General features: G+C 40.6%; 2 protein-coding genes across 2 annotated transcripts in view; both read left to right on the top strand.

Moving 5' to 3' along the window:
* Nucleotides 1-2,926, top strand: part of dock1 (dedicator of cytokinesis 1) — a 361,518-nt gene extending 358,592 nt beyond the window's left edge. Inside the window, exon 51 of the mRNA XM_033984239.2 lies at nucleotides 970-2,926. Coding sequence (XP_033840130.1) covers nucleotides 970-1,065 — 96 coding nt within the window. The 3' untranslated portion in view covers nucleotides 1,066-2,926. The remainder of the gene's footprint in view (nucleotides 1-969) is intronic.
* A 20,431-nt stretch (nucleotides 2,927-23,357) lies between these two features.
* On the top strand, nucleotides 23,358-24,832 carry foxi1 (forkhead box i1). The gene is made up of 2 exons (XM_033984880.2): nucleotides 23,358-24,006; nucleotides 24,252-24,832. The coding sequence occupies exons 1-2, from the start codon at nucleotides 23,409-23,411 to the stop codon at nucleotides 24,791-24,793; spliced, it is 1,140 nt and encodes a 379-aa protein (XP_033840771.1). The 5' UTR covers nucleotides 23,358-23,408; the 3' UTR covers nucleotides 24,794-24,832.
* Nucleotides 24,833-25,420: the final 588 nt, after the last annotated feature.

Genomic DNA, 25,420 nt, shown 5'->3' with positions numbered 1-25,420 from the left:
TTTCCTCATCACAAACAGACCTGGAGTTGTGTTTTGTTTCATTCACACATGTTTAACACACAAACCCTGCAATTCTTGGGTTGTCATTACATCACAAACATAAACATTAGCTCTTTATGTAGCATTAGCTTGTTGTGTGTCTTGTAAGTTGATGAAAGTTGCACACACAGATAGCTGAAGTTCCAGGGCGTCTTCTGGAGTCGAGTGCAGAATTAATGGCTTGGCATTTGAGAGTAAACTTCCTTGTTTTCTCCTGTCAGCTGTAGTGCAGATGATTGATGGCTCTGTGTCGCCATGGTAAATAACAAAACTATCAATAACTTAGTTCAGCTCAATAAATAACTTTGTGATCAACTTTTCATACTCTTCAGAATCGAGACTGGACTCGTTGTGGAGCTTTCCCTTGTGCGATAGAGTTCTCTCTTTGACACAAGCGTTTGAAATCAAATAGAAAGTAGCTCTGAATTTGACGACTGCAGGACCAAGACTGAACCGGGACTGAACCAGGGCTAAACCAGGACTAAGCCAGGACTGAACTGGGACTGAACCAGGACTGAACTAGGGCTAAACCAGGACTGATCCGGGACTGATCCAGGACTGAACCTGGACGAAACCAGGACTAAACCAGGATTGATCCGGGATTAAACCGGGATTGAATGGAGACTGAACCAGGACTAAACCAGGACCGAACCCAGACTGAACTGTGACGAAACCGGGACTAAACCGGGACTAAACTGGGACTAAACCGGGACTAAACAAGAAGTTCCAAATATTAAACTGGACTCCAAATCGGCCCTTATAACTGCTCCAGCCTCAGTGAGCTTCATTTGACTGGAGCCAAACTTCGTGGCTGACATCACACTCGCTCACAGTCCACGGTTTTACACAGTCTGTGGTTCTATTCCCTGTTTGTTCATTGCACAGAATAAAACATGTTGACGCTAACATTTCTGTCCTTGTGTTTTGCAGCATATGCCTCCTCCTCTGCCCAGCAAGACCCCTCCTCCACCTCCTCCCAAAACCACCAGAAAACAGACCTCCATAGACTCCGGCATCGGCCAGTGAACAAAGAGGGAGAAGAGACCAAACCTGGCGACGCGCTGACAGGCAGACAAAACCATCCAGGACACATTTTAGCTCCTCCGGTTTTTATTTTCGTACCATTCCTTGTTGGGCTTGACAAGATGAATACCTCCCTGCTCTCATCTCCCTGTGTTCTGTTTTATTTTTTTTTTGTGTGCCTTGAATGGGTGCGGTAGGGAGCATTTTGCACACAGCAATAAATTACTATCTGTTTGCAAGTTTAAGGAAGACGGATAAAGCTTTGGACCAATGGCTTTGCAAAACTGACCCAAGTCTCACAATGCCCACTAAAACCTTGGCTCATGTTCCACTATGTACAGAGGTTTGTATATATATATTTTATTGCATTTTCTAAGTGATTTTTGTATTAACGTGTATCTCTAGATTATGTGGCATTTTCACCAATCAGGCATAATGTTATGACCACCTGCCTAATATGCAACTAACTCAGGACTAAACCAGAACTAAACCAGAACTAAACCAGGACTAAACCAGGACTAAACCAGGACTAAACCAGGTCTAAACCAAGTCTAACCCAAGTCTAACTCAGGACCACTGCAAACCGGGAATGCCATCATAGGACCTACACTAAACCAGTATTAAACAAAGTCCAAACCAGGACTAAACCAGATCTAATCTAGGATTAAGCCAGGACCAAACAGGGCCAAACAGGACTAAACAAGGTCTAAACTTGGATTAAACCTGGTTTAAGACAAATTCAAAGTACCTCTGATTGTGACCACTCATCAAGAACTGCACTAAACCAGGACTAAACTAGGTCTAAAGAAGGACCAATCCAGAGCTAAACTAGGACTAAACCAAGTCCAACTCAGGACCATTGCAGACCGGAAATACCACCACAGGACCTACACTAAACCAGTATTAAACAAAGTCCAAACCGGGACTAAACCAGGATTAAGCCAAGTCTAAAATATCCTCATTTGATACTGACCACTGCACTAAACTAGTATTAAACCAATTAAACCAACCCAGGACTAAACCAGGGCCAAACCAGGGCCAAACCAGGGCCAAACCAGGACCAAACCAGGACCATGCCAGCAATAAACCTGGACCAAGCTAGGACTAAACAACATTTAAACATGCACTAAACCAGGTCCAAGGCACCTTTACTGACCACCCCACTAGAGCTGCTCGAAACAAGGACTAAACAGAAACCAGACCAGAACTAAACCAGGTCTAAAATAGGACTACAATAGGTCTAAACAAGGTCTAAACCTGGACTAAACCAGTTTTAAACCTAATTCAAAGCACGTTTTATAGATTCTGATAACTGCAGAAAGGACCACCCATCAAGAGCTGAACTAAACTGGACTAAACCAGGACTAAACTAGGGCTAGATCAGGTCTAAATCAGATCTAAACCAGCTCTGATAAATACTGACCAGCGCAGACTAAGATCATCCCACAAGAGCGGCACTAAACCAGGACTAAACTAGGATTAAACTAAGACTTAAGCAGGACTAACCAGGTCTAAAGCATCTAACTATGTTCTCTAGCCAGCAAAATATGGCTATTTCCAAACTCGTATACGTTTTCTCTACTTCTAACACATACATTTAACAAACACGATCTGTTTTTTCCATAATCCTTCAGTGGTCGTAATGCTATGGCTGATCGGTTCATTCTAAGAACAAAAAGGGCTTGTAAACGTGTGATTTCAGAGCTTCCCGTTTGGCCGAGTGGTTCATTTTTGGAGTGCACATGTCACTAACTCCTTGTCCACATAGATCACCACTGTAACCTTTAAACTCAGATCTCATCGACTTTTGCCAATTCACTACTGACCAAGGAATAAACTTTCAAATGTATTTTTACGAAAACAAGATGTCCGCCTGATTATTGTGTCTGCTGAGGAGAGGAGTGGATGTGTGTGCTTTTCAGATTTGCAGCAAGCCAAACAAAGTGCGTATGTGCTCGGAATAATGATAATGATTCATGAATATAAACACCGAGGGGTCGAGTTGCCAGAAACGGTACTAAGTATTTGAGGAAACTGTTATTCAATTAAAGGGCTCGTATTACTCTATTTTCTGATCTGTTCTAATGTCGTTTCCTCATCACAAACAGACCTGGAGTTGTGCTTTGTTTCATTCACATGTTTAACACACAAACCCTGCATAGTTAGTCTGAGTTTTTCTCTCAAACTGAAAACACGCTTGTGATGTCATCAAGAGATAATACAGGAAGTGCTAGACCATGTTTTTAAACTCCACACACCTTCACTAGAATCATTCGGGTCATTTCAGTCCTGGAATTGCCAATCTCTACTGAACTAAAGGTAAAAGAGCTGTTAAATTATCAAACTACTTCATGACATCACAAGGTGGAACAGAGCATTTAGAGCTTTGGAGATGTAGACAGACTAATAATAAAGTGTTACTCAAACATGTGTGAATGAAACAAAACACAACTCCAGGTCTGTTTGTGATGAGGAAACAACATTAGAACATGACTTAAAGCTACAAGAGTCATTTTTGTGTAATATTGGACCTTTAAAGACCATATTAATTACATTTGTGAGTTTATTTTGTGTGTTTCCTTGTTTCTTGAAGCTCCTCCTACTCTTCGCTTTAGCCCTACCCCTCGCTGAGAATTGGACACCCCTTCATCTCTCGTGAATGCGCAAAATTATGGAAGGGGCTAAGACAAAAAGCTAACGTTAGCATTGGGACTGGGCCTGTATATTGTTTATAGATTTAATGAATATATTGTGTTGGAGAAGCTGTTTTTTTAAGTTACTCATGTAAATGCAGCTGACCACGAACCGCTTCTGAGTATAACTGTATATGTTTACAGCATAGCATATTGTGAGAATGTTCCCGGTTCAATTCCCAGGAGATGGAGCATTTCTGTGTAAGGTAAGGTACAAAAAAAATGCAAAAAAGCTGTATAAAAACATGACCATTTTCTAGTATTTACTACTACTAACACTACTACTACTACTACTACCACTATTACCACTAACACTACTACTACTACTATTACTATTCATACTGCTGTTCCCAATATTATGCTACTGCATGTCTTTTCCAATGAAACTTTCAGTTTTATTTAAAGTTTTAGTTCAATTTAAAAGTTGTAGTACAATAATCACCCTTTACTAAATGTACTATTACTGCTACTACTACTCGTACAACTTCTAGTACTGCTACTTTTTCACTTCATCTCATACGTAACAGTATTTATGTTGGTACAGATGCAGAAGAGAAGCGTCTTTTGTGTTTGTGTCTCAGAGTAATGAAATGTCACTCTGGCCTCTTCATTAGAAACACAGTACGAGCAGTTACTCTTCTGAATGAGCCCCGTGTTAGCTAATGCACTCTCATTTACATAATATACCCGCGCTACCTCCCTCATCCCTCCATCCTCACATCCCTCCACTGTCTCATCCCTCCATCCTCACATCCCTCAGCTCCTCTGCGCTACAAGAGCCATGTAATGACAATATGCCCAAGGAGACGAGCGGCGAGTCAGGTCAGTGGAGAGGCAAGCGTCACGGTTAGCTGCTCCTGCTATCAACACTATCTCCATGGAACAAGAGCCATGTAATGATGAGAGTATGCTCAAGGAGACAAGCAGGTCACTGGAGAGGCAAGCTGCACGGTAAGTCTACACTATCTAATCCAGGGGTGGGCAAACTACGGCCCGGGGGCCACACACGGCCCATTGGGTTTATTAATCTGGCCTACCACATGTGACCAAATTATATTAAAACAGATAAGAGTAAACCTTGTTCAATTTACCTTTTCCCTGTAATTCCAACGTTTCCCAAAAGCATGGCGCACTTTAGCCAAATCAACCTTGTTCTCGTGTATTACTCTTATTCTCTTATCAGCCCTTTTGAAAAAATGAGCTTATTAAAGAAAAAAAAAGTGGATAGTGAGCGCTGAGTGTTTAATACGGAGTGGACAACAAAATATTTTTTCACCGAAGTCCGATCAAAGTACCAAGGCAAGTTTTTAGCTGGCATTCAAATTAGCAAAAGTTAGCAAGCCTTTCTCCAAAGATGAGTTTTTAAAAGAATGCATTTAGAAAACAATTTGTACAATGGCCCTTGCATATTCATGCTTTGCTACATGTTACAGCCTGAGACAATGATTAGAAAGTGTCTTGCTCAATGACACAACAGTAGTGGGGGCTTATCAGAGCTGGGATTGTACTGCCGACCTTTGAGTTTTGATACTGGACAATTATCCTCATTCATGTAGCGATCGTTCACTGATGTTCTTTACCTAGCTAACGAACTAAACAACTTTGTAAGATCGAGAGATGGAGAAAAATGGAGCGATAGAGAGATATAGATAGACTGATATAGATAAATCACAAGAGTAAATGTTGTGTAATACAGGACCTTTAAATACAACATAAGACTAACCGTAGACATGTGTATAAAGATGCATTATGTAACTTTTCTGGCGGTGGCTTGAGCCACAGATCTGACCTGTAACTGGTGCCACCTGCTGGTCCTCAATATTCATTAATAATAAATTATCTTTTTTGCTTTGTGCAGAACCAAACTCACCGATATCAGTCTTTTTTTTTTTTTTTACTGTGGACACATAGACACATAGCTAACCTGCTAGCCGTCGCGTTTCGAATAGGAAGTGATCATGGGCGTGTTTCCGGCTCCATCGACTCTGGCTTCAATTCACTTTCTATTGAAAAACTGTGACCTTTTATTTGATTTTTCTTTGTCCTTTACATGAACATGAATAATACAAACTTTTCATTATTACCAGTTAAAAAAAAAAAAAAAAAAAAAAAAGGAAAAACTGTGGCCTCTGTAACTGCTGCTGTCAGACTCATCATTTTTGGCCTTAAAATGATCACTTAGTCCATTTCTTTGTACATCTATGCATCTACACAACACAACGGAGCAGAGGCCGACCCCACATGACCCCACATAACTCCAAATATCTGAGGTTTTCCAGTTCTACGACTAAAGCATAGTAATAAGGCTCATTGTTCAAAGCTTTTAATTAAGAAGAAATCCCATTCCCACGCACTGCGATGGAGCCAGTCTGTTTTCACTGAACACATTTGAGTTATTAAGACGCTCCGTAATCTGGTTTACAGCAGCCTCGGAATGAAGCGCACTTTCACTTAGTTCATAAAATGTTGAAGGAAAGTCATAATTGAAAGTGATCGTATTGCAGAGTTTAAAAATAATCAGCTTAACTCATCTGTGCAGGTAGATCGGGATGGAATAAAAGACTAAACTCAATTTATTCATTTTAAAGATGCACTGTGGGCTTTTCTGGTGGATGATCCCACACCTGCTTGTCTCCATGGCGATGTCATTGCTTCAGTGGTGGAACATAATGAGGTAAAAGTAGTAAAGTATTGTGATTAAGTATACATTTGAGATATTTGTACTTTACTTAACTGCATTTTACAGTGGGTACTTCTTACTTTTACTTCACTGCTGTTGTGGAATTTCTAATAGTAAAAACCTGGAACAAAGCGAGGAGTACCACAAAGATACACGGACGATCTGGCGCTGGGTGTCAGGTCCTGGCTCCTCTTGTCCTTCCCAGGTGTGGTTGATTGGTGATTAGCTCCAGGTGTGCACGGGAGGAGCCAAAAATGTCCGTCCAGCTTCAAGCTTGGACACAGAAGGGAGTGGGGAGATACAAAAAGGGGCAGGACCGGCAGAGTTCATGACAAAACCTTAAAAAATATATTAAATCAACAGTGAAGTTGTCTTGAATCAAAAAGTCAGATTTATTGAACCAACTGTGCACAATTGTCAAAGAGCTGTTGTCCCGATAGTGTCGTCTCGCCCTCAGCTCACAAATGAACATACATACAGTGTATTTATACCATCAAAATATACATATTTTATATATTCTAGTCCAAGTGACTTCAGGCTGCAGGACACATCATCTTGTACATTAACAAACAAGAGATATGCCCGTAACAACAGATAGTATCACAAAAATTAGGTCAAAGAGATAGATAATAGAATAAACGTAAGGATTTAGGAATTAGGTCAAACAGATAGATGACAATACATATGAATACAAGTAAAGAATGACATAACACTAGCAGTATCTGTACTTTCTACTCCACCACATTTTTGAACAGGCCTGAAAAGTAACAGTATTTTTCCTTACTATTTGAAACCTGCTGGTGTAAATTAACGTACCTGTATAAAAATGTGCTTAAAGAGTAAAAAACAAAAGTATTTCTTGCAGATTTTGATTCTTATAAACCTTGAAATGTAGTGATTTTGATAAATATTTGAGCTGAGTTTTGTTCAACAGAAACAGCTGAATCGATTAAGGTTGAACCAACACAAAAATTTCGATTCTAAATAATTCCAAAGGCTAAACTCAGCCTCACTTTCAGTTTGAAGCATTTTAAACACGTCTGAGCCTCGGCCGTTTCTCTTTGTGATCAGTTTGTTGTTTTAAACGAGTTCTCACATTGGCTTCTGTCATAAATCGTAAAAGAGCCAGTCTCGTGATTTGGATCCTATCACTGGACCCCAAGGCGTCCCAGGCCAGCTGAGAGTCATGGTCCTATAGTCCAGGGGCGTCAAACTCATTTTCACAAAGGGCCACATCAACAAAATGGCTGCTCTCAAAGGGCCAGAAGTAACTTTAAGACAGTATAAATGTAACTAAATGTAAACAAATGTAATGTAAAATAAATGCTACTACTTTTTAATCTTGTTAATTAACTGTTTCTATATTTATTACTTATTCAAGTTACAAATATCGCATATGGATTTGCATAGATATGAGAAAATGGCTGTGTAACTGTGTATCTCCTGATAAACTGATATTTTAAGACAGTCGTACCTTTTAATTTACTTTGTTGCGGGCCACATAAAATGACGTGGTGGACCACATTTGGCCCACGGACCTTGAGTTTGACACATGTGCTATAGTGTGTCTAATGCAGTATCTTGGTTTATTAGTTTCTACCATAGACTAGCAGGTTATGTTTGTCCTGCTGACACCACTATAACTACATCTGCTGGTTCTATTTATACTAACAAATACTAGGACTAAAAGTAGCCAGTTTGAATAAAAGTATTTAATTATCATTCTCCTCTGTGTGATATTTCTTTGTTTATTAGTTCCTTGCGGTGCTGTTTTGTAGCTGTATTTACACAGACCAAAGCACAGGGTCTTATGAGAGCTTTTAAAGTCCTGCTCTTGTGGCTCTGCTCCTGTTTCTGCTGACACACTCAACAAACTGAGAGTGGGCGTCTGCTATTTTTATATTTCGGTTAAATGAAGATGTGTGACCTTTTAAATACTTTTTTTTTTTTTTAATGTTAAAGTTCCCTTATGACGTAGTTTCTTCTGATGGTGTTTCCTCGTCACAAACAGACCTGGAGTTGTGCGTTTTAACATGACTTAACCCTCACAAGAGGCAGTTTTGTGAAGAAAAATTAACCATAAACGTGTATATAAAGATGTATTATGTAACTTTTTTGGTGGGGTTATTTACAGGTGTGTTTAGTGCTACAAGAAATGTACTCTTACTCCACAGATCTGACCTGTAACTAGGCCTGATGGCGCCGCCTGCTTGTCATCACGTCATTTTCTTCCACTTATCCCAGGAAATTTCGCAGGGGCAACAGTTTAAACAGGGACTCACAGACTTCCCCCACCCCAGACACCTCCTCCAGCTCCTCCGGTGTTACCCCATGGCGTTCCCAGGCCGTCCGAGAGACATAGACCCTCCAACGTGTCCTGGGATCTCCTTCCTTTCATTACATAATTACGTCTCTAAATTCCAAAGTTCAGACGCCAACGGTTTTTACTCTCCCCGTTTTTAATTTCACCACGTTCGCTCAAACCCGTCATTGTCGTTTTGAATTCAAACCAGCAGTGAAAAAAAAAGGGGAGAATATTTTTCCAATGCTCCAGCTCAAAGGTAAAACAGCCCTTCACTGGAGCGCCGTCGATGTTTGTAGAGACTCTGCAAATAGGAAAAGTCCAGCCTCTTAAAACCAAACCAGTATTTCCATAAAACAGGACCAAAACAATTTCTGTAGCGACTAGTATCTATTTATCACAAGGACAGCTCGAGTATGAGAGTGTTTCACAGCAGATAGCATCAACATGTTTACAATGATGGCCCCTATTTGGAATCCAATAGGTTTTACCATTTTAAGAGCTGCGTATATGAAACAAAGGAATCTAAGGCCGTGGTATTAAATTAAACTGATTCGGTTACATATATTTTCCAAGGACATAACAGACGACATGCTACAGTACTCCTCATGTTTAACCCCACAGCGCAAATAAAACAGTTTGTGAATGCGAGAGTTGGTTGCTATAACGACACAAGAATAAATTAGTAATATTATAGTAACTGTTTTATAGCGTTTTGTTGGACGCAAACATTCAAATTCCATTGCATTATTCATTGACGCCATTTGGGGGTGTTATTTGGGGTAGACTGGCAGAAGCGAGAGGGCCGGTCTGTGCCATCTGCTCCTCGAGTCACGTTTATACATCGACATAAACAACGAGGGCGAAGTGTCTTGCCCGATGACACAACACTAGTAGAAGATCTGGGATTTTGTGAGGTTTATACGCCTGGTCGAGTGTCCTGATTCTGTGTTTTCTATTTTCTATGTTATAATGTTGTTTCCTACTAGAGCAGGAGTCTCAAACTCGCGGCCCGGGGACCAATTGCGGCCCGTGTGATGATATTTTGTGGCCCGCAGGACAGTATGAAAGTGTATTATTAGTGTGGCATTATCGTGTTGCGTGTAGAAGGTTCCATCAAATCGGTAAACTCCAAACACGTGTCACTCGTGCTGTGTACTCCCATAGCAAAAGATTCAACAAATAACGATGTATATCCATAAAATCCACAAGAACTGACATATTTCATCATGTTTATTGAAAACAGCGATGACGTTCAAGATTTTAATAAAGCTTTTTTTGTGGAATACCTAATGTGGCCCGACTTCACCCAGACTACACCCAGATAATGTTGAGTTTGAGACCCCTGTACTAGAATCATCTCTACTACCACTTCATGACATCACAAGGTGGAAAAGAGCATTTTGAGCTTTGGAGATGTTACAGACTGATAATAAAGTGTTACTCAAACATGTGTGAATGAAACAAAACACAAGTTATGGGTCGGATCTGTGGTGAGGTGACCCTGCTCACTGAAAAACTGCATGTACTTTAAATCCGCCCTATTGTGTTTGTGTCGCTATAGTTATAATTTCTCACACGCATGGATCATTATGTTTTAATTTACACATTTTAAATCACAATATTCATCTAAAACGACTTAATAAAAGAAACAAATCCGCTGACTTTCGCGTCGGAAAACTGCGGTGTCCAGTGGGACCTGACGTCGCTGTAAACGTCATCACAACAAAGCGGCGCATGTTGTTGGCGCCCCCTATGGATAGCTGCACGTCACACTAGCGAGCAGCCCTCTTTTTTTTTTTCATTTGTACCAAAATGACCACGACGCTGCCAAATCCTACGAGTATCACGGATTAAGAAAATAAAACTGGAGAAGGAAGTACGTACGTCACAGTGGGCGTGTCCCGGTGGAGGTGAAAACAGGGGTAGATCGACAAAATGGCGTCTTGAAAATAGTCGATTAAAGATTACTCAAACATGAATCACTCCAAATACAACTTCAGAGGCTCAATGAGAAGAAACAACTAGAACGACATGGTTAAAAGCTCTAAAAAGAACAGTTTGAGTTTCATAAGGCTGATTTAAACAGACAGAAAACACCAAAACTTTCCACATCTACAATTCCCAGCTCAGATTCTACTGAGCTTTACATTTGAAACATTGAACACGGCTAATACTGTCCTCCCTGTCAGCTTTTTCTGTAGACCTTATGATTTCTGCTTGGGCATTTTTCCAGCCCCATAGTATTGGAATAGCATGACTTTAATTACATGCATTTGAATTGGCTCTGGGTCTATCTCCATCTCCACAAGCCTCCTTCATATAAGATTTATTTGCTACATCGAGACATGTTTCCATTTACCGAGACCGCAACCCAACACGTCTGTCCACAAATGGCTTCCCGCGTGATAAAAAAGAGCAAGTGTTTTCATAAATCAACACGGTAGCGAGCCCCGATCGCTCCGGTCTCTTAATAGTATTGTAGCGCGATGCTAGCTGCAGTAAACCAGTTCAGCTCAATATGTGGGTTTAATAAGGGTTTGACTCATGGTTTGGTCTCTCCGCGGGCTGTTTACAGACACATTCTCTTGATAGCTTTAGCTGGGGTTAATATCTTATATGGTGAGTAAGAGGAACAAGGAGCAAGCAGCGTATGAATTGGATGACGTGGGTTGTGAGGTTAGCGTCAAATGAGTGACGTTAGCTGGTACCAATAGAACGCTAAGAGCATTTTGAGTTGCTTGTGTATTTAGCTATTTTTCAACTTTTTAAAGGGAACATATGGGGACATAAAGTGGACGTCCTGCACGCACCATTGGTTTAGCAAGGAGTGGCCGCTTAGCAACGCTCAATCAAACCTGTTGCTAACGCTACTGGGAGCGACCTCAGTGAAAGAAGTTGCCTGATTTGTCTGTTATTAATGTTCATCTTGATTTAAAGACACAATAGCGAAATAAAAACCCGAGGATCATGTAGAGCGAGTTAATACGAACATTTTAAGACCAAAATGACGAGTCTGACAGCAGCAGTTGCAGAGAGAGGGGCCATGGTTTTTCAATGTAAAGTGAATTGGAGCAAGAGTCGATGGACCTGGAAGTGCGCTAATTCTCACTTTCTATTTTGGACTAGCTTACTCAAAGTTGTGTTTCATTTGATTCCTGCATGTTCATGTAATCCTGTATTGTCCTGCATCCAAGGCTTGACAGCTCAGAAAATTACTGATTTCACCTTCCCCCTATCTCCGCCCATTGTTTTGTATTTACTCGCTTATTCTATGTTCAAAGGTGTCAGTCAACTCAACTTCTGGTGGCTTTAATTCCCTTTTAAACCTGCTTGTGGTCACCTTGGGATACGTATTTCACATTTTCCCATTTAAAAATAACGTCTGCGTTTGGAAATGACACTTTATAAACTTCATCTCCACTTTCAGTTAGGTATTTTAGCTGCTGGAGCTCCCTCTGCTGTCAGCAACAGGAATGACATAAACAAATGAAGTCGTTATCTTTCGTTAATGCTATGCTAATAGAGCTATGTGTTTGTTGTGAACACATTTGGCTGCAGAATGAGTCCAGTGATGGTTTGTGGTTTATAGGCTTAAGTTTGGAGTTTTATCTATGACGTAACTAAACGGGCAAAATGCAAACTGTATTAATGTAACAAGAGTATAAATGAAGACTGAAGCAAAGATACAACTCCAGGTATGTTTTTGATGAGGAGAGTAATATAACAGTAATAACATGATTAAAAGCTTAAGAAAGTCTCATTTGCATAATGTGTTTTTAAAGGTCCTGTATTACACAAAACTAACTTTTGTAGCTTTAAGTCATGTTCTAATGCAGTTACCTCCTCAAAAACAGACCTGGAGTTGTGTTTTGTTTCATTCAGGCACTTTATTATTAGTCTGTCTACATCTCCAAAGCTCAAAATGCTCTGTTCCACCTTGTGATGTCATGAAGTGGTAGTTTTCAAGTTAACAGCTCCTTTTACCTTTAGTTCAGTAGAGATTGGTAATTCCAGGGCTGAAATTAACCAAATGATTCTAAATGTGAAGGTGTGTGGAGTTTAAAAACACAGTGGAGCACTTCCTGTATTAGCACTTAATGACATCACAAGGTGGAACTCAGTGTTTTCAATTTGAGTGAAGCAGGGTTTGTGTGTTAAACATGTGTGAATGAAACAAAACACAACTCCAGGTCTGTTTGTGATGAGGAAACAACATTAGAACAGAGACCAGAGAATAGAGTCATATGGAAGAAATGAGCAGAGCCGCTTTAAGTCCCCGAGCGTCCCTCCTTTTCTCAAACTCAATCAACGGCGGCCATTTTAGAAAGATTAATATTGCCGCCTTATCTGATGTGTGTTGAAAAGCGAATCCCACTTGTCACTTGTTGAACACAGCAGATTGTTTTGTCTCCGCAGACTGACAGAATGAGGAAGTGTCGTCTGTCACGGACCAATCGCAGGCCTCCGTGCTCCTCCTGTGTGTCTGTTACCGTGGCGAGGGACGGCGTGACTGACAGATCGTGTTGTGTTCATGACGAGGCAAAGATCGTTACAGAAATGTGGGTTATTTCATTACATTATGCACGAAGTAACACAGACGCAGAGCGGGTGTTTCTACTGCCCTGTTTTTACTCACATCACTAGAAAATACATTTAAGATCAGAGGGATGAAGTACTCTGATGCGTTACTTAAAAGTACAGATACTGGAGTAAAAAATACTCAAGCAAAAGTAAAAGTATCACACGAAAAAAGTCTACTTAAGTAAAAATATTCAAGTAATCGTTTAAAAATGTACTTTAACAGTAAAAAGTAAAAGTATTTCAGACAAGTGTTCATTTGTAAGTGTAAATGTAGAGATATAGAGGAGGAGGAGAGAAGAAGAGGGGAGAAGGAGAGGAGAGGAGAAGGGGAGGGGGAAAGAAAGAGGAGGGAGAAAGAAGGAGGAGAGAGGGGAGGAGGAGAGAAGAGAGAAGGGGAGGGGGAAGGAAAGAGAGGAGAGAAGGGGAGAGGGAAAGAAAGAGAGGAGGGGAGGGGGAGAAGAGGAAAGAAGAAGAGGAGGACAGAGGAGGGTGGAGCAGAGCAGAGGAGAGGAGAGGAGAAGATGAGAGAGGAGGAGGAGAAGAGGAGTAGTGGATGAGAGAGGAAGAGAAGAGAAGGAAAGGAGAGGGAAAGAGGAGGAGGAGAGGAAAGAAGGAGAGAAGAGGAGTGGACAAGAGAGGAGGAGGAGAAAAGGAGAGAATGGGGAGAGGAGGACATAATGATATAGATTAAAAATTGAGACATATTTTGGTCACAGTAACAAATCAATGTCTGAATTTTTCTTCTGAGTTTTGTGAGTTTGTTTTTGCTTAAACTTGAGTCAGGACATGACCTCAAACATGATACAAATATCCCCTCAAATCATATGAAAAGTACTTTTACTTTTCTGTCCTGTTCAAAAATGTAGTGGAGTAGAAGGTGCTCTCAGATGTACTGAAGTAAAAGTAAAAAGTACACACTGGAAAATGTACTTAAACAAACTACAGATACTTCAAATTCTCCTTGAGTACAGTACTTTTACTTCATGACCTTCCCCCACTGCTCAAGATTACCCTAAAACAATAAACATTAAAGGTTCATTGTGTAACTTCTCTGGTTATTATTGTCTGAAATGTTCCACAGTATGTCTTAAACGTATCTATCTCTATGGAGACAAGTGTTTGACACCACCAGGCTTAAGTTATAGGTCAAATCTGTGGAGAGGCGAGCCCACTCACAAGAAGAATACATGTTTGTTCTAAATAATTTAACACCTATAGATGAATAAATGAAAGATGGATGTTTAATGCCATACTGTGGGACATTTCAGACAAAGCAATAACCATGGAGACAAGCATGTTCCAGATCATCCACCAGAAAAGTTACACAGTGCAACTTTACTGAACACACAAACCCCGTGTTGAAGGATATCAAACATTTCATTGGCTCCTGTAGCACAAAGATACAGACGTGAAGGAAGGGCATCTGGTATAAAACACATGCTGAATAAGTATGTATGTGTTACTACCTTAAAAGTACATGTACTGCACTGTCTGTACACTGTCAGAAGTACTTGTTGTTTGACTGCAAAACAAATGTGTTTTATCTGCCCGGCTCAGAGCTCCATCCATTACTCCTTATCCCTCTGTCACAAGAGTTTTTTTGGTTTGTTTTGAAAGATGAGTGGTTTGAGTGAATATCAAAAAGTACTGCAGCCAGTACTGTGAAACTGTGTACTTTTAACTTTAGTAATACTCATTTGAACTGCAGGAAATTCATGTATTTGCAGATGATGTTGTCCTGATGGGACCTGCAGCCGAGTGTGAAGCGGCTCAGATGAAGAATCAGCTCCTTCAAATCCGAGGTCACAACTCTCGACTGGAAAAAGGTGGCGCCCTCTGCAGGTGGGAGGAGAGTCACTGTGTCTCAAGTGAAGGAGTTCAAGTATCTCAGGGTCTTGTTCACGAGTGAGAGAAGGACGGAGCGTGAGATGGACAGGTGGAGCTGTGGCGCGTCTAGACTGAGGAAGTCACTGTATCTAAAGGCAAAGCTCTGCATTTACCTTCACCTCTGGGCCTGGTTTAGTCCAGGTTTAGTCCAGGTTTAGTCCTGGTTTAGTCCTGGTTTAGTCCTGGTTTAGATCTCTGTTCCTGCTCTCACCTTTGGTCATGAGCTTTGGGTAACGACTGAAAGGACAATATGGCAGCTACAGACGTTTAAATGAGTTTCCTTACATTTTTATTATGTTATTTGAGCTTCAGTAAAGGTTCACCATGTAAGTTTTGTAGTTATTATTGTCTGAAATGTTCCACAGTATGTGTTAAACTTATCTATCTCCATGGAGACAAACGAGTGACACCACCGGGCTAAGTTATAGGTCAAATTTGTGGAGAGGCGAGCCCACTCACAAGAAGAATGCATGAGAGAAGGACAGGAGAGGGGAGGAGAAGAGAAAAGGAAAGGAGAGGACAAGAAAGGAGGAGAGAAGAGGAGAAGAGTTAGAGAAGATAGAGTCACCAATTTACCCTAAAAAAATAAACAACATTCTGGTTATTATTGTGTGAAATGTTCCACAGTATGAAACAATGTCTTATCAATCTCCATGGAGACAAGCAAGTGACACCACCGGGCCAAGTTATAGGTCAAATCTGTGGAGAGGCGAGCCCACTCACAAGAAGAATACATGTTTTTCTAAAGCAATGAAAACACCTATAGATAAATAAATGACAGACAGATATGTTTAATGCCATACTGTGGGATATTTCAGACAAAGCAATAACCATGGAGACGAGCATGTTCCAGACCATCCACCAGAAAAGTTACACAGTGCAACTTTACTGAACACACAAACCCCGTGTTGAAGTATCTTTCATTGACCTTTCATTGGCTCCTGTAGCACAAAGATACAGATATGGAGGAAGGGCATCTGGTATAAAACACATGCTGAATAAGTATGTATGACTTGGTTAAATTACTACCTTAAAAGTACATGTACTGCACTGTACTGTACATTTTTATTATACTACCTGAGCTTCATTAAATCTAACAAAAACATACATTTGACACAAGATTTACACAGATTTATTTTTTGTACTTTTATTCGGAGATTACTTTGCGATTTGAAGTACTTGTACAATCACTTAATAGTACCCACGCTCTCAAGAGCAAGTCGACCTCCTCCTCCTCTTCTTCTCTTGTATTTCATTTTCTCTCGTCGTAAAACTCCAGATATGCTGCTTCGTGTTGCGTTTGTCTCCCACAGAACGCCACACAGAGATGATCTATATTAACCAGCGCTGCAGCTGCTGTTATTATTATGAAGCCAGGGTTTTCCCAGCTGCGGGGTGAGCTCTGTTGCCATGGGAACGGGCGATCGGGGGCGGATGGAGAGGCAGGTCCCGGACATATTTTGACTCCGACACGGAAACTCCTCAGATATCAAACAAAGCATCAGTAAGTTCTTTAAAACTTGACAAACTCTTGTGTTAAATGAGAGTTTGTGATGAGTTCCCCACAGTGCGACACTCAGATCTGTGATTAAAACCCTCTGGGAGCTGGGTGACCTTTTAAACAAACATATTAAATTATCTTTATTACAGCACAGCGCACCTAAACTGTAACTCTGATATAATGAGCAGCGTCGACAATTACACCTCAAATCTTCACTTAAAATGAAGTTGGACCATTATCCTAATCGCTTTGTCAGTTTTCATTAGATTGTGGTTTGTTACTAATGTTCTAAGTTTAATCTGTGTAGCAATGCTGCCCCCATCTGGACATCTGGAGCAGTGCAGTGCCTTCTATGGCTGTGCACCGGTTTGAACTGAGAGCTGGGTAATGCTACAATCCTGTCTATTTGTGGTGACTTAAAAAGAAACAATAAAAAATTTAATTAAAAACTAAAAAAAAAAAAAAAAAATTAAATTAAGTTAAGTTAAATAAAAAATACTAAATTAAATTTAAAAAATAGAATTAAGTTAAGTTAAATAAATTAATAAATAAATCAATTAATTAATTAATTTATAAAAACAAAACAAAACATCTATGTTAAATGTTAAAGATCCTGCGGACAATTTTCCCCTGTGTATTTGAACAAAATTAGTCATGTCCCAGTACAGATATATTGTGTAAGCAGCTCTTGAGGTCAAAATAAATCCGCTGTGTCCTCTCTTCATCTAATTAACAGCCATTTCGAGAGATAGTGGCTCAGTTGGTAGAGCGTTTGTCCCCTGATCCAAAGTTTGGCGGCCGTTGTGTCCTCAGGTAAGAACAGTAAACCCACCTCGCCCCCAGTGTCTGCCTTTAAGGTGGAAAAGCGCTGTATAAAAACATGACCATTTACCATTTTATTGTATAGATAATCAGAAAGTGTGTGTTAGCTTACTAGTTGTTGATGGCTTTATTGTGACGACAAAACTCCGCACTGGTCTCTGAGCGTTGTGAAAAGAGCTTAAAATTACTAGTTCTGTTTTTCACATTTGTAAAATGATAAAAATCAGGTACATGTGTAACTTTTTTGCCTTCTTTCTTCTTCTAGTGATAATAAACGATGGCTGATGTTCCATAGTCTGGGCGCGGCCACAGAAAAGGCTCTGTCACCTCAGGTCTTTATGTATGTGACATAACAGTCAAACCTAACGTCTCCGTAATCCAAACACAAACGCGCCCCTCTCTGCAGTTTGTTCTTTATATAAATGCGTTTCACTGGAGCATGTGGGATGTCAAAGTGCTTCCTCGGCTCTGTCTGCATTTCTTTTACGAGTAGTGCATCATGGGTACTGTTAAATTCTCCATATTACAGTGAGATACAGAACAGTGAGTCTGGATGAGGTTTAGCTGCAAACCCTGATGTGACTGAAGATAAGTACGTCATAAAAAACACAGAGTTAGACCAACGAAGCAGAGAAACGGCATCACGTATATGTGGAATTATACGTAATGAGACTTTAATATTGCTTCCTGGTGTAATAGTAAGAACTTAATATGTTTTATATCGACATTATGATGAGTGCATGGACCTGGATGTGCTTCATAGAAAGAGAACGTCTTAAAATAATCTCATTTTTAACAGCTCCTTTTACCTTTAGTTCAGTAGAGTTTGGCAATTCCAGGACTGAAATTATCCAAATGATTCTAGTGAAGGTGTGTGGAGTTTAAAAACACAGTGGAGCACTTCCTGTATAACCACATGATGACATCACAAGGTGGAACAGAGTGTTTTCAGTTTGAGAGAAGAACTCAACTTAAATATGCAGGGTTTGTGTGTTAAATATGTGAATGAAACAAAACAGAACTCCAGGTCTGTTTGTGATGAGGAAACATTAGAACAGAGATCATATGGGCCTTTAAGTACATTTTACAGTGGATACTTTATACTTTTACTGCACTACATTTGAGACCAGTATCTGTACTTTCTACTCCACTATATTTTTAAACTGGACTGAAAAGTAAAAGTATTTTTTTTATTTTTGTGTGAGACCTGCTGAAAAGGCTGAGGGTTTATTTTTAACACGTTCATAATTTGAACAAAAAAAAGAAAAGAAAAAAAGATCAAAATAAAAACAAAATTCAACTCAAATCTTTATCAAAATCACCACATTTGAAGCTTTATGACAATATGTGCAAAATACTTGTACACTTTACTTTTTAAATACATAAAAGAAATATATTAACATATATTAATACTCTGTCTATGTGGAAAAGAATCTCCCCTCGGGGACAATAAAATAAAGTCTAAAGTCTAATACTTTTACTTAAGTAGATTTTTTCATGTGATACTTTTACTTTGGTATTTTTTTGCTCGGTTATCAGTACTTTTTTTTTAGTAACAAAATGGAGTACTTCTTCCACCTCTTTATGACATTTGCATTATTTCAGTGCAGTTTGGAAAGAAAGACATCAATAATAAATAAATAAATACAATAATAATAATAATAATAATAATAATAATAATAATAATAATAATAATAATAATAATAAACATTCAAAAAACTCAGATCCAACATAATCTTTTTGCAATAGATTTCTTAATACTGTTAACAACTACAACTACTACTGACCATAAACTACAGAACTGAAGTCTGCCACAAATATTCCCACTTCAAACTCACATCTCTCAAGTCAAACTTTCTCGTTCTTTCTAAACCTGTACTGTCTGTCCACTAGAGGGTGCTGTTTAACTGCCCTACCCCTCATCTCTGCCCTCTCCACATACCCCGTGTCAATCTTCAACCACTAGAGGGCGACACCCACTAGAACAAACTCCAGAAAAGGCCCATTGGTCTCCACAATGACACTGAACTCTACTGGACGGATCTTCATGTGTTTGACTAAATCTAATCCAGAGCCTGAAGCCCATGACACATAAACTTTGTGTTATAACATCACAGGGGGCGCTCTTCCGCCTCACAGATCTTTAAATAGTGATCTCTTGTACAAAGCCATGTTATTCATTATTTAATTTAAGTAAGTTCTAGTATTTGAATTTAAGCCTTTTAATCTGAGCTGGAAGAAACAGCAGCAGGATGGACGAGGAGGCGAGATTATAGACAGTTTGAAAAGCTCAGCACAGAGGATGTGTGTGAAACACTGTGTGGACTCATGAGGAAGGTTTGGTTTGAGTTTATTTCTGTAGCACATTTAAAACAACTTGAGCTGAACAAAGTACTTCATATAAAAGTCAAACATACACAGGAAAAGAACAATAAAACACCAAGATGTGCTGTGTAGTTAGTGTTAAATACCAGGGAGAAGAGGAGAGTTTGAGTCTGGTTAAGGTTCGGCTAAAAGGTTGGAGTTGAAATCATGGAAAGATAGATGTGTGTGTGTGGGTGTGTGGGGGTGTGTGTGTGTGTGTGTGCGTGCATGTATGTATGTGTGTGAGTGTCTGTGTGTATATGTGTGTGTATATGTGTGTGTGTCTATGTGTGTGTGTCTATGTGTGTGTGTCTATGTGTGTATGTGCCTGCATGTGTGTGTGTATCCATGTGTATGTGCGTAAATGTGTGTGTATGTGTGTATGTATGTGTGTGCATTGGGGTGTGTGTGTACGTGTGGGGGTGCGTGTGTGTGTGTGCGTGCGTGTGTGTGAGAGAGTTGGTGTGGGTGTGTGTGTGTGAGAGAGTTTATGAGTGTGTGTGTGTGAGAGAGAAATTTGGGGGGTGTGTGTACGTGTATGTGTGTGTGCATTTGTGTAGGTGTGTGTGTGTGTGTGTGCGTGCGTGTGTGTGTGAGAGTTTATGAGTGTGTGTGTGTGAGAGAGAGAGAGTTATGTGTGTGTGCATGTATGTGTCTTTGTGTGTGTGTTTGTATATGTGTGTGTGTCTATGTGTGTATGTGCCTGCATGTGTGTGTGTGTATGTATGTGTGGGGGTGTTTGTGTATGTGCGTATGTGCGTAAATGTGTGTGTGTGTGCAGGTGTGTATGTGCGGGCCTGACACACGCGCACAGGTTTACTCTGTGTTTCCTGAGAAATGAACTGTTGAAACTTATATTTTGTGGAGACAGTTAAATCCAAATCCCATTTAATCTGAAGCAATAATATTTTTACTATTGAACTCCTTTTGTGTCATTTCTATGTATATCTTATATTTTGTGGGAACAGTTACATCAAAATCCCACATAATCTGAAGCAGTAACTACTTTTACTACCAAACTCCCATGTCAGTTACATTTACGCACGGATGATGGACACCGTGCCCAAAATGCGTAATTACGCGCGGATGTTTCATTGAAATAGACTCGGCACAGACCCTGCGCTCGTCACTAATTAGCCCTCAGTGAGTGTACCTGTGTCAGGTGGTGCTGTTTATTAGGCGGGGGTTAAATGACACTTCCCCGCTGAGTCTGCGCTGTCCCGGGCCCGCGGACAGGTCCACGCCCCGGAGCCAAAGTCCTGGAGTCGAGGAATGCGCAGGAGCCGCTGAGTCCGGAGCGGCTCTTATGGAGTGAAAACACAACATTATAACACTTCGTACAGGAGATGTCATTTAGTGATGTGACGACGTGAACGAGACGACTCTTTTGAACGATTGGAACCGCATCTCTCTTTTTCGAGAGTCGATTATTTTCCTTTTTAATTTGAACCAACACAAGAAGCAAAACAGAAGCAGAGCAGGCGACACGAGTGAGAGGTTTGAGCACAGAAATGTGTCTGGGGTCATAATAACAGTTAGATTTTAATTATTAATATTGGAGTGAAATGTTTTATTTAAATTATTCAGAATCCACTCTCAGTTTGAACCAGTTTAAACACATCTGAGCCTCGGGCGTGTCTCTCTGTGATGAGTTTATTGATAAAATGGTGATAAAAACAATGGCTTCTGCCCTGTAAATGCATTTAAAACAGCCAGTCTTTTGAACGGGTCTTTGAAATGAACAGATCCAAAAGATTCGGATCCCGTAAAAGAGTCAAAAGTCCCATCACTATTGTCTTTGTGTATTGCGCCTCAAACCCGACCCGAAATGCTCCGTTCTGACGTGTGTGAGCGCTGCGTATCGATACTGCAGGAGTCTGTGCGGCGCAGAGAGTCGCATCAGGCGCGCCCACATCACAATACACCAACTCTGATTCTCTCTGAGTTTGAGAGCTTTGGCCTTTCAAGTCTGTCTGAGAAAAGGTCATATTTTCTGAACGAGGAAATAATCCAAACCAACCCAATCCAAAACTCAAAACGTGTTACATGATGGCGTTAATAATAAATCATCTACATCACAGTTTATAGTAAAAAAAATAATAATAATAATAAAATAAAAATAAAAAATAAAAAATAAAAATAAAAAAAAACAGAAAAAAATAAAGGTTTGGGTTATAAAAAGTTTATTTGCAGAAACAGAAAAGTGTCACTCTTAATGTAGTAATATTTTCAAAAAACACAATCTAAAACACAATCTAATCTTGATAAAAGCCACTCTACACTGTGATCACTGCTAATTTCTGTAGAAAAAGGGAACAAAAAACAGAAACAAAACACTTTTTTGGCAAATTATCAAAATAGAGATCTCTGTATTTGCTATGGAACCTTTCATTAGTTGTCTTATTTATTTATTTTAGTTTTACCTTCTCATTTTGACCACTGTTGTGTCCGTTTTGTGTCCACACTTGTCACATTCGCGTTACCCTCTTGAGATGTGAATGGACTTCCTCATATCACTGAAATGACTCAGATGTGGAGATATTTTGCACGAGGCTGTGTTGACACTAAACCTGCGCCACTTGTTCGCTGCGTTTGTTCCAGACGCGTAAAGTGACGCTGAGGCGCGCGGTGTTTGGGTTTGACACGCTGCGCTTAAGGATCATTAAGAGCCAGACTTAACGCGATAATCACATGTTTACGATCCCGCTCATTACAGCTCTGCCATTAGAATCTGAAAGCGAAATTTTGAGTAAAGTGGATTTTTTTAGGCAGTAAAAACGCAAACTGGTCAAATTCCATACGGCTTAATTTTAATGGGGAAAAAAATCAACCAAGAAACCATCAAGACCAACCTTTAAATAACTGGGAAATTTAAATCGACCTAATATTTAAATAGACCTAACATTTTAACAATTTAAAAGTTATATAGGCTACATGAAGTTTATATGCTTTTGTATTTTACTTTAATTTTTTAACATATATATATTTTTCTATATTCTCAGAAAGCAAAATCACACGACCCGATTATTTAAAGTATTTATGCGTAAAAACACATTTGACTGACTGCTTCCTTTTTCTTTTTTAAACCAATATTTTATTACTTTAAATAATTTAATCGTACTAAATATATTAATATAAACTTGTGCACTTGTGTTTTTGCTCGGATGTGTGTGGTTTGCTGTAGGTGGGTCATAAAAACACGTGGAGGTGTGTGCGTAATTACGCGCAGATAACGCACGGAAAACTTCTCTTCTGGGGTAAAATAAAGTCGTGCTGTGGGTTTGTTAACTCGGAACAGTATCGGAGCCCATCAGGAGGGATTGTTTGCGCCTGTGGAGATGAGGAGGAGGAGGGGGGCAGACAGAGGCGAGGGGAGTGTCTCTGGGGAGTTTTCTTGAATGGGCTACCTGCCGCGCGCCGGTATAAATTCTCCTCCCCCAGAACCAGGGACCAGTCCTGAGAGAGACGCTCTCACTACCTCTTTTCTTTGGGGAGTCTCTACTCGGGATTATTATGAACGCGTTTAACCACCACCCTGCGCCTAGCACGCAACAGAGCAGCCCTATCCAGCACCACAGCGCGCAGGACCTACTGGACATGGCGGTGTACTGCGACAACTACGGCGTCTACCAACAGAACCTGCACCACCACCAGAGGCCCGCAGCCACCTCCGGATACGGCCTCGGAGACTACACCGCTCCTCCGTCAAGTAACCCGTACCTGTGGCTCAACGGGCCCGGCATCAACTCCCCCCCGTATCTCCCCGGGAACAACTCTTCCTCCTACATCCAGTCCGGGTACGGGTCCAATCAGCGGCAGTTCCTCGCACCTCCAGCCGGATTTGGAGGCGCAGACCTGGGATGGCTCTCTATCTCCAGCCAGCAGGAGTTATTCAAGATGGTCAGGCCGCCGTACTCTTACTCCGCGCTCATCGCCATGGCCATTCAAAACGCCACGGACAAGAAACTGACCCTGAGTCAGATCTACCAGTATGTAGCAGACAACTTCCCGTTTTACAAGAAAAGCAAAGCGGGCTGGCAGAACTCCATTCGGCACAACCTGTCACTCAACGACTGCTTCAAGAAGGTGGCCCGGGATGAAGATGATCCGGGTAAGAATTTATGACTTTACTATTTTTAGAAATGTTTAAACTGACCTCAACTTAATTAATTCATAGTATAACACAATATGGCTATGTGTCTGTTAAAATCTAATGTGTAATTTTCACTATTCCATGTACTTTCTGAGTTAGTGCCAGAAGTCCCGTGCGTAAAGTTGTGCGTAATGAAGTAGGCTCATGAAGTCGTAACATTCCAACAGGTGACTGATGTATGTATATATATTTTTTAATTTTAGGAAAAGGAAACTACTGGACTCTTGACCCAAACTGCGAGAAGATGTTTGACAACGGCAACTTCCGGAGAAAGAGAAAGAGGCGCGCGGACATCACCGGAGCCGACAGCACCACCGCGTCTCCCCCGCTCAAATCCGGAGACACCCCGCCGCCTCACAAGCTCTCCGACACGGCCAGCCTCATGAGCACATCCCCGCAGAGCATGCACGGCTCCCCGACCTCCACCGAGTCCAAGTCCTCCCCGTCCCCCCCGGCCCCGGAGCACAGCCCCTGCTACAACAGCTTCGTGTCCAACGTGAATTCTCTTTTGGCTGAAAACCATCACGGGAGAAGCATAACGGAGCGGGATTACAGCACGGGACATCTCGCGGGACTGTCCCAAAGCAGAGAGGGCATGTCAGGACTCGGCTCCTACTCGCCCACGTTAATCTCTCCTCTGAACTCTGAGAACAGCAGAGTGAATTACTACTCCTCAGTACAAAACCTGTCCAACCATTTCAGCGTCAACAGCCTCATATACAGCAGAGAGGGCACTGAAGTCTGACTCTTTCACTATAGCGGACTTTTGTCTCCGCATTGCGCCATATTTAATCCAAAACCAGTGCCTTTTACGATCTCAGTTTTATGATTCAACCTTATGTACAGATAATATTTTGTAAAGTGTATTTTTAGAAGCAATCCTGTTGTGTTATATTTAAAATGTTTGAATAAAAGTCACTTATTTTTTAAGTCCGTTGTCAGACTAATATGTGATCCAAACTTTACTTTCCCACAGCCTAGTTTTAAGCGAAAAACCTACATTTAAGAAACCCACTGACACGTGACCAGTTGAAGTTGAGTGCGCAGTGATTGTTTCATTGATTACGCCAAGTGGTCATTAAGAGACAATGCGCAAAACCGATTATATTTCAGTTTGCGTTTTGGCGACGTCACCTGGAAAACCTTTACTGAATAAGACTTTTTAGTGTGACTTTATGGGAAAATATTTTGCAATTTTCATGTTTAATGCTATGGATGGTGTAGGCCTGGTGCACTTGACCCAAACAGAAGCTTTGCGTAATTGGTCTTACTTTGCGTCAAGATTTACGCGTCGTTTGTATTGGATAGTTAACAATTTTGGAGTGTTCTGGGGAAACTTCTGATCTAAAAAATAAAAAAATAGAAATTATTT

This window comes from Periophthalmus magnuspinnatus, chromosome 19 (genome assembly GCF_009829125.3).
Source record: "Periophthalmus magnuspinnatus isolate fPerMag1 chromosome 19, fPerMag1.2.pri, whole genome shotgun sequence".
Taxonomy (NCBI): Eukaryota; Metazoa; Chordata; class Actinopteri; order Gobiiformes; family Gobiidae; genus Periophthalmus; species Periophthalmus magnuspinnatus.
The sequence above is the reverse complement of the archived record's forward strand: the minus strand, read 5'-3'. Positions and strand labels throughout refer to the sequence as shown.